The sequence below is a fragment of the Rhinoraja longicauda genome, chromosome 39 (genome assembly GCF_053455715.1).
Source record: "Rhinoraja longicauda isolate Sanriku21f chromosome 39, sRhiLon1.1, whole genome shotgun sequence".
Taxonomy (NCBI): Eukaryota; Metazoa; Chordata; class Chondrichthyes; order Rajiformes; family Arhynchobatidae; genus Rhinoraja; species Rhinoraja longicauda.
The window spans coordinates 11,578,302-11,588,380 of NC_135991.1; the positions used below are offsets into that span (position 1 = coordinate 11,578,302).

The 10,079-nt window shown below is 51.1% G+C and overlaps 1 protein-coding gene across 1 annotated transcript; it reads left to right on the top strand.

Annotated features, from left to right (window-relative positions):
* Positions 1-222: 222 nt before the first annotated feature.
* LOC144611210 (zinc-binding protein A33-like) lies at positions 223-7,492 on the top strand. The gene is made up of 5 exons (XM_078430259.1): positions 223-384; positions 3,680-3,826; positions 4,456-4,478; positions 4,558-4,676; positions 6,559-7,492. The coding sequence occupies exons 1-5, from the start codon at positions 223-225 to the stop codon at positions 7,089-7,091; spliced, it is 984 nt and encodes a 327-aa protein (XP_078286385.1). The 3' UTR covers positions 7,092-7,492.
* Positions 7,493-10,079: the final 2,587 nt, after the last annotated feature.

The window sequence follows — 10,079 nt, forward strand, 5'->3', positions numbered from 1 at the left end:
GCAGCACAGCATTCCAATCCCTTCTGAAACAAGTCGATGGTTTCGAAGACGTTTCCAAACGGGGCGAAGATGTTCGAACATGTTCCCAAACAATTCAGGTTATGACTGAGTTTGCTGAGCAGAAACACTGCAATAGCGGGGCGGACCACCTGCGCCCCCCTGCCGCGAGTAGTGCAGAAACGGTGCGCCTAACGGGCAGCCGATTGCCTCACGTGAAGGAGTATGGCACGGTCTGAATGGACGAGGAACCGTAAAATACCGTGTCGGGCGCCTTCCCAGAACAGCAGAGAACCCCGGCCTCGGACCGTGTCGGAAACGGTGCCAGGAGATCGACAACAGGTCACTACACGGCGGCGCACGTTGCTGTGTACTCGGGGTACGCCAGTGTGTACGCGGATACATGGCTCTGTGTGCATTATTTGGTAGTGTAATAAAATACCTTGGTACATAAAACTCTGTTGTCAGAATCCGGTGATCTATCAAACACAGCACCTCCTTCTACAATCATTCTGTAGAGGGTCTTGACCTGAAACCTCGTCAACCCAAATTCCCCAGAGATGCTGCTTGGCCCGTGGAGTTACCCCATCGCTTTGTGTCAATTTTCTGTAAAGCAGATTCTGCGGTTCCTTGAGTGCCCCTGGTGATCAACGTCGGGCTGGGCTGCGAGTGGTGGGTCTGGCTCACTGTGCTGCTCTCCGGGGCTGGAGGGGTTAACAGGGCATGCAGGCGGAAACCGTTTCCATTGTGGAACCCGTCCACAATAAGGAACAGCTGGGTCTTACATCAGAGCTGGGCCGCGCAGGGTTAATGTCAGGGACCTTCTGCACAGGAAGGCCAGTGGAAATCAAGACGACTTTCACCGAGAAGATGAATGTGTTGCACGCAGTAACAGAGTATTCTCTTTCCTGCTTGTTATGCAACCAAATCTCAGCGATTGTCGCGCGTCTGTCACCTCACAACACAACACTCTCTCCAGGTCTTTGATTTTATTGCAGACTTTATTTTACCAGCAGTCGCTCTAAGTTGATGTTTAACCACCGTTTCACGCTCTACGTAGGGCTAACTTAATACATCTCCCATTTCGTTTCTGCCTTTCCTTAGACTGCCCGGCACTCGCCCGCCCGGTTCCTGTCACGTTCAGACTCGTTTAACGTGTTGCCAGCCTCTTGCTGGTGTGTAATCAGTGGCAGCAAAACAACATTATTCAGCACAGAATCAATTCCCCGCGCACTGCAGGGCGTGTAGTTGACAGTTGCAGTTCTGTGCGGGTCCTCAGCTTCCTGAAGGCGGAAGCGTTTTGAACCAGGAAATGGTCGGAATTAAAAATGGCTTCGAAACACCAGATCCAGAGTTTAAGTGAAGACGCGATTTGTCCCATTTGCCTGGATTTCTTCAGCGATCCGGCGACACTGGAGTGCGGGCACAACTTCTGCCTCTCCTGTATCACACAGAGTTGGGACAAGGAGGGGAGAAACTCCTGCCCGGAATGTAGAGAGGAGTTGGCAGACCGCAGCCTCAAAGTAAATCGGGCCTTGGCGAGTATCACTGAGAAAGCTCGAGCACTGAGCCTGAACACGGAAGGGAAGGAAAGTAAACTTCACTGTGAGGAACATCAGGAAGAACTAAAGCTGTTTTGTGAAACCGACAAGAAACTGGCCTGCCTGAGTTGCGTAGCTGCGCGGGAACACAAGTCTCACAGTTTCATGTCGATTCAAGAAGCTGTTGAAAGCTACAAGGTAAAGGCAAACAGAGTTTCATTCGCTGATGATTTTTCCATTCAGCCTTTTGCGGACCGCGCTCTCTTTGCGACTGTTCGGTTCACCCAGCCTCCCACCCACACCAGCGCTTCCCCTGGTACTTGCCCCAGCCACCGCTGGAGATGAAACACCTGTCCCTATACCTTCTCCCTCACGTCCATGCAGGGACTCCAGCAGTCCTTGCAGGTGAGAGAGCCGGGGCTCTCTGCTGATACGTAGAACAGAGCAACATAGAAAAATAGGTACAAGAGTAGGCCATTCGGACCGTCGAGCCAGCACCGCCATTCAATATGATCATGGCGAATCATCTAAAATCAGTACCCCGTTCCTGCTTTTCCCCCACATCCCTTGATTCCCTTCGCCCTAAAATTTGATCTAACTCTCTCTTGAAAACATCCAGTGAGTTGGCCTCCACTGCCTTCTGTGACAGAGAATTCTACAGATTCACAACTCTCTGGGTGAAAAGGTTTTTCCTCATCTCAGTCCTAAATGGCCGACCCCTTATTCTTAAACTGTTGCCCTGGTTCTGGACTCCCCCAACATCGGGAAAAATTTCCGACATCTATCCTGTCCAATCCTCCAAGAAATTTATATGTTTCTATGATCCGCTCTCATTCTTCTAAATTCCAGCAAACACAAGTCCAATCGACCTACTCTTTCATCATACCCCTGTTCCGCCATCCCGTGAATTAACCTGGTGAACCAACACTGCACTCCCTCAAAACCCATAATGTCCTTCCTCGAATTAAAACACCAAAATTGCACACAATACTCCAGGTGCGGTCTCACCAGGGCCCTCTACAACTGCAGTCTTAACCCCTTGCTCCTAAAATCAAATCCTCTCGCAATGAAGGCCAACATACCATTGCCTTTCATCACTGCCTGCTATACCTGCATGCTTACCTTCAGTGAGTGATGTACAAGCACACCCAGGTCTCGTTGCACTTCCCTTTCTCCTAATCTAACACCATTCAGATAATAATCTGCCTTCCTGTTCTTGCCACCAAAGTGGATAACCTCACATTTATGAAAATTATACTGCATCTGTCGTGCATCTGCCCACTCACCCAACCTGTTCAAGTAACGCCGCAGCCTCATAGCATCCTCCTCGCAACTCACACTCCCACCAAACTTTGTGTCATCGGCAAACGTAGAGATGTTACATTTAATTGACTCATCTAAATCGTTAATTTATATTGTAAATAACTGGGGTCGCAGCACCGAACCCTGCGGCACCCCACTAGTCACTGCCTGCCATTCTGAAAAGGACCCATTAATTTGTACACTTTGCTTCCTGTCTGCCAACCAGTTCTCTATCCATGTAAACACTGTACCCACAATACCATGTGTTGTAATTGTGAACACTAATCTCTTATGTGGGACCTTGTCAAAGGCTTTTTGAAAGTCCAGCTACACCACATCCACTGGCTCTAGTTTATCCATTCTACTTGTTACATCCTCAAAAAAATCCAGAAGATTAGTCAAGCATAATTTCCCCTTCATAATTCCACGTTGACTTTGACCGATACCGTCACTGCTTTCCACGTTTCCTGACACGATGAGATCTTCAACAGTTTATGGATGTTTGTAAACATTTCTTCATGTGTAGTTCAGTGTCCACGGTTCATTGGTTCCGTCTGGTCTAATTCTTTCACTGACGGATTCTGAATCTCAATCCCAGGAGCAGATTAAAACTTCCTTGGAGATTCTCACAAAAAATAAATCAGCGATGGAGGAAATGGAGCAGCAACAGAAAGAGAAGATTTCTGGAGTCCGGGTAAGGTTTCCAGTTCCCTTCTCTGATCTTGTGCTATTGTCTTAGATTCCAGGCTCGATAATGTTGACCTTCACCTTTCATTTGACAGAAACAGTCACAGAACCTGTTGACCTACATCAAATCGGTATTTGCTGAACTGCGCCAGATTCTCAATGAGAAAGAGCGGCTCTTTCTCAAGGATCTCCGGGAAGATGAGGAGAGCATTCTAAATCCAATGGAGGATAATCTACGAGCGATTCAAGAGGAGATAAACTCTATTCAAGAGAAACTCTTAAAGCTACAGGAGCGGACAGTTTGATATTTCTGAAGGTAGGGGGTTACAGTTTCACTTTGATTCAGTGTAAGGGCACAATTACAAAATGAATGCCCAATTTCCCCTAACCCTTCCCACTTGGCGCCCAGCACATTCCCCCCAGTTGAGTTCCACGCCATGCCTCCATTGCATTCCCCATTTATCTTCCTGGTCAGATTCCAATTCAGTGGCCAGTGTAGACACATAATGCTGGAGTAACTCAGCGGGACAGGCAGCATTTATGGAGGGATGAAATAGGTGACGTTTCGGGTTGAGACCTTTCGGGTCAGACTGACGGTAGAGACGATATGGTTCCTCCATTGATGACCTACATGGAGCAAGAGTAATCAGGGGTGCATGAAGGGGCAATGCTGGATCTCCATCAGCCTAGTAATACCGAACAGCCGACTCCTGCACCTATTGTCTACTAAAGTCCATTATTAAATATACTTTTACCTACAATTAATACTTCATACTGGACTGCTGGCGGCCCCACATCAGCATTAAGAACTGGGATCTGTCGGCACATTGTAACAATTGGCTGAAATTCCTGCTGTCACGATGTGGACGCTCAGTGTAAATTAATTGATCTTTCTGATTTCATATCTTTCTGATCTTTTATATTTCAGGAGGAAACTCATCAGAAGAGGAGGTGAGACTCTGCACTGTTTTGGTAATTAACTCAGAAATCGTTGATGCGGGTCTTATAACCAGGTGTGTAATTCATGCAGGATAAGTGATGATAACAAGTCGCTCTCAGTAGCAGCCGGTGCCCTGGACGTTGGAAAGTTCGATGACCCATTTTTGTTCAACACGGTGTTGAGAGAAAAGACTGATTCCGTTAAAAGAGGTAAAACATAAATAAATGTTCATGATCTGTAAGTATTAGAAACATAGAAAATAGGTGCAGGTGGTGGCCATTCGGCCCTTCGAGCCGGCACCGCCATTCATTGTGATCATGGTTGATCAGCCACAATCAATAACCCGTGCCTGCCTTCTCCCCATATCCCTTGATTCCACTAGCCCCTAATTCATTGCATGTAAAGGGCATATTTAATATTGGAAATGGGACTCAACTTACTCTTGTTCCAGGCTTGAATTATCTCCTTTATCCAACAGTTAACCGCTTGCGTTTAATATCTGGATAACATGCCTTGGAATTATCTTCAATCCGACTCGCCAAGGATCCTTCATTGCTCCCTCTCGCCCTCCTGATTCCCTGTAGGTCAGCCAGGGGGGAGATTGAGGACATGTAGAGATTGGATCACATGCATTTGAAACGATGGAGATGTAGGAAGGGGGGTGGGGGTTAATGAACAGAGTGGGGCTGATGTGCTGAACGTTGTTACACTGGAATTTAAAAGGATGAGAGGGGATCTTATCGAAACATATAAGATTATTAAGGGGTTGGACACGTTAGAGGCAGCAAACATTTTCCCAATGTTGGGGGAGTCCAGAACTAGGGGCAACAGTTTAAGAATAAGGGGTAGGCCATTTAAATCGGAGATGAGGAAAAACTTTCTCAATCAGAGAGTTGTAAAGCTGTGGAATTTTCTCTCTCAGAAGGCAGTGGAGACCAGTTCTCTGAATGCATTCAAGAGAGAGCTAGATAGAGCTCTTAAGGATAGCGGAGTTAATGGGTATTGGGAGAAGGCTGGAACGGGGTACTGATTGGATGGTGGTGCTGGCTCGAAGGGCCGAATGGCCTACTCCTGCACCTATTGTCTATTGTTATTCATTGCAATGTTTTCCCCAACTGTTTCCTCCGCTCGGCCAGGTCTATCCAGACACGGGGTTTGAAATCAGTAGCGTAAACCCCGTGGCAACAGATCCCCACGGAGTCTCCATCCAGCTGATTGAGTGTTGTCCCTGCTGTTGGATGTTGGTGGAGTTGCGCGCGGTCCTGATGCCAATTTACAGGAAGCGCAGTCCGTCATTCCCTTCCCAGACTCTCCTCCCTGCTCTCCCGCAATCCTGCCATTGACTCCATTTACACCTCCCGCTGCCTCGGCAAGGCCAGCAGCATAATCAAGCACGAGTCGCACCCTGGCCACTCTCTCTTCTCCCTCTCCCATCAGGAAAGAGGTACAGAAGTGTGAAAACACACACCTCCAGATTCAGAGACAGTTTCTTCCCAGCTGTTATCAGGCAACTGAATCATCCTACCACAACCAGAGAGCAGTGCTAAACTACTATCTTCCACTTTGGTGGCCCTCGGATTATCCTTGATCGCACCTTGCTGGCTTTACCTTGCACTAAAAAATATTCCCACATCATGTATCTGTAAACTTATTGATTGTAATCATGTATTGTGTTTCTACTGACTGGTTAGCACTCAACAAAATCTTGTCACTGTACCTCGTCAGTACATGCGACAATAAACTAAACTGTAACTCCTCTTCCTGCACCAACAGTCCCACGCGGTCCCCTCCTTTCCTCGCTAATCCAGTCCGCTTCATCCTCCCGCCTAACGGCTCCTTATGCTCCATCTGAAGGCGTCTCCACATCTGTCTGTCCGCATCTGCTTCTCTCCCCTCTGCACAAGTGCAACTCCACCACGTTGGGAAAGGTTTATCCTGCCCACCCGACGTACCTGGGCTGCAACCCCGGGAAACCTCTCTGTTGTCCGCCCACCTGTGCCTGAGCGGCCTCTCCCCCGGTCCCGGGGCCGCACTGCCCGAGTCTCCCCCCGATCCCCCGGGGACTCTCTGATTCTCTGCTTCTCCCCCCAGTCTCCGTCACCCTGGATGTGGAAACAGCGCATCCGGTGCTCGAGGTGTCTGACGATCGGAAGCGGGTGAGATGGACCGGGACACGGACGAGTCTCCCTGACACCGGGAAGAGGTTTACAGACCGGCTGTGTGTGCTGGGATCGGAGGGATTCACATCGGGGAGACATTACTGGGAGGTGGAGGTGGCGGGGAGTGAGGGCTGGAGTCTGGGAGTCGCCACAGAGTCTGTGGAGAGGAAGGTAGAGGTCACACTGATCCCGGAGACTGGAGTCTGGAGCATCTGGCGGTGGGGTGACGAGTTTGTTGCAATCACCTCCCCTCGATCCCATCTCCCCGCCCGTCCCTTCCATGGGAGGGTGGGAGTTTATCTCAGTTACGAGTCCGGGACAGTTTCATTTTACGACGCAGCCACCAAGTCCCATCTCCACACCTTCACTGGGAATAAATTCACGGAGAAACTTTATACTTTCTTCGGGACTTGGGATGGAGAGCAGTGGCTGATAATCTGCTCCGGTTCCGCTCCGGGTGTGTAAAAGGGTCGGGTCCCGGGACCGGTGTCAGGAGCGTGGCTCAGGGGCTGTGGGGCAGAAGCCCGGTGGACAACAGGTCGGCGCTGAGCGGCTCCCATTTAATCCCCAAACTGCAACATGACCTCCCAACTTCCATCCTCAATACTCTGACTGATGAAGGCCAATGTGCCAAAAGCATTTTTGACCGCCTTATCTACCTGCGACTCGGCCTTCAAGGAACCATGCCCCTGAACTCCTCGACCCCTCTGCTCTACAACACTCCCCAGAGGACTACCGTTCACTGTGTGGGTCCTGCCCTTGTTCGACGTCACAAAATGCAACACCTCATTACAACATCGCAGGCTCCAGTCTGCGACCCGCTGGCGCGCACATCACCCGCTGTGGCTCCGCTCACGTTTGTAACTCTACACCTTTAACTTGACGTTTAATAAAGTCTTTAAAAATAACCCGTGTTTGAGTTCTCTCCGCGTCTCCGTACAGAGATCTCTTCAAACAGCAGACACAAGGATCCGTTGATACTGGTTTTACAAAAGGAAAAAGAAGCACAGAGTGCTGGAGTAACTCAGCGGGTCAGGCAGCATCTGTGGAGAACATGGATAGATGACGTTTCAGAGAGCTGGAGTAACTCAGCGGGTCGGGCAGCATCTCTGGATAACATGGATAGGTGATTTTTGGCAGAGTGCTAGATAACTCAGCGGGTCACTCAGCATCCGTGGTGAACATGGATAGGTGACGTTTCACACAGTGCTGGAGTAACTCGGCGGGTCAGGCAGCATCTGTGGAGAACACAGTTATCCATGTTCTCCGGAGTTTGTGCCTGAGCCGCTGAGTTAGTTTATGTCCTTGTGTCTTTTTATGTTTCGTTTATAGTATTTGGTTGTAGAGACACAGCACAGAAACAGGCCATTCGGCCCACCGTGTCCGTGTCGACCAGCGATCACCCTGTACAATAATTCTATCCTACGTACTAGGGACAATTTGCAATTTTACCGAAAAAAAATTAACCTACAAACCTGCAGGTTGGAAACCGGAGCACCCGGAGAAACCCCACTGGGTCACAGGTACAAACTCCGTACTGACAGCACCCGTAGTCAGGATTGAACCTGGGTCTTTGGTGCTGTGAGGCAGCAACACTACCCGCTGCGCCACTGTGCCGACCCTGGTTTAGGTTTGGAGATACAACATGGAAACAGGCCCTTCGGCCCATCGTGTCCACATCGCCCATCGATCACCCGTTCACACACTCCTTCTGTGATATCCCACACTCTCATCCTCTCCTAATAGGGGGGGTATTTACAGAGGGCCGATTAATCCACTCGTCTCTGGGGTGTGTGTGTGGGGGGGGGGGGGAGCACACGGAGAAACCCCACGCGGTCACGGGGAGAACGTACAAGCTCCCGGGTACAGGGCAGGGGGTGGCGGGAGGAGGGGAGCTGCGTACGGGGTTACGTGTGGAAGCGGGTGAGGGCTGAGGGAGGGAGGGAAGGGGTGGGAGCCGCCATCAAGGGGCGTGGCTGTGTTCTGCAGCTGCGGCTCACCGGCAGTCTCTCCGGTTTTTTTTTGTGTTTTTTAGTCAATGTTGATGTTAAATGTACGTTTTGTTTTATTTTTAATTCTGTGTATGTAGGGGGGTGGTGGGGGGGTTGGGGGAAACCTTTTTTTTAAATCTCCTCCTCAACGGAGATGCGACCTTTACCGTGTCGTATCTCCGTTCGCGCAACGGCCTAGCATCGTGGAGTCGGCGGCCTCCAGCTGGGATCGACCTCGAAGACTCCGGTCGCAGGGCCTGGACTTACCATCTCGGAGGCTTCGGCCGTTGGGCCCTGCAGACCGCAACATCTGGAGTTCGCAGGTCCCTGGCTGGCGACCGGCTTTTGGGAGCTCCAGCCGCAGCAGCTTCGACCGCCCCGAAGCACGAGGCACGATCAACCCGCCCGCAGGCCCTTCATCACCCTGCGTGGCTCGGCCGCAGCACTTTACATCGCCCGGTGGGGGCTCAGGACTCTCATCGCCCTGCGTGGCTCGGCCGCGGCATTTTCCATCGCCCGGTGGGGGCTCAGAACTTTCATCGGCCTGCTCGGCTCGGCCCTGGGACTTTCCATCGCCCGGTGGGGGCTTCAAGGGGTTGGGAGCCTCGATCGCCTCGTGGCGCCACGGGAGAAGAACGAGGAGGAGATAAGACTTTGCCTTCCATCACAGTGAGAGTATGCCTAGAGCAATCACTGTGATGGCTGTTTTGTGTAAAAAATTGTATCTGTGTGTCTTGTGTTCTTTAATGTCTACTGCCGGACCCTGACGTGAGAGGACGCTGGCGTTGATTATTCGCCGCTTTTCCGTCAGGATAGTTTGTCTGTTTGTCTGTTTGTTTCTATGTTAATTGTATTTGTAAAGCGCTTTGTGCATGTGTTAAGGCGCTATATAAAATAAATATATTATTATTATTATTATTATCTTCTGCTGCTTCTGCGCCTTCACTTTCTGCTCCACGCTCCTCCGCACCCGGTCCTGTGGGCAAGCGGCCCGTTAGACGGCAACCCCAGAACCCAGACCCCCGGGGGAGGGGGACACGGTGACCGCCCTCCCCTCACCAACATACCCCTCACTCCACCCCGCTCACCCTACTTCCCCTCACATCCCCCTCCCCTTTCGCTCCTCGCCTCCTCACCCTCCACTCCCCCCTCCGACTCCCCCTGCTTCCCCTCACTCATCCACCCTCCCCTCACTCTTTCCCTCACCCACTCCTTACCCCACCCCCTCTCCCCAGCTCCCTCTTCCACTTCATCCCCTCTCCCTCCCCCCTCCCTCTCCTCCCATCCCCATCCCCTCTCTCCCTCACCCTCTCCCCACCCCATCCCCTCTCCCTTCCCCCCTCCCCACTCCCTCCCTCCCCTTCCCTCCCTCCATCCCCCTCCCTCACTCTCTACGCCCCTCACCCTCTCCCCCCTCTCCCTCCCTCCTTCCCCCTCTCCCCTCCCCACATCCCCTCTCTCC

Bases quoted from the DNA above. Each gene is read 5' to 3' on its own strand.
- LOC144611210 (XM_078430259.1), top strand. From the start codon at position 223: ATGGCACGGTCTGAATGGACGAGGAACCGTAAAATACCGTGTCGGGCG. The intron at 4,479-4,557 runs GTGAGACTCTGC...TAATTCATGCAG, and splicing joins GAAACTCATCAGAAGAGGAG to GATAAGTGATGATAACAAGT. The intron at 4,677-6,558 runs GTAAAACATAAA...TTCTCCCCCCAG, and splicing joins GACTGATTCCGTTAAAAGAG to TCTCCGTCACCCTGGATGTG.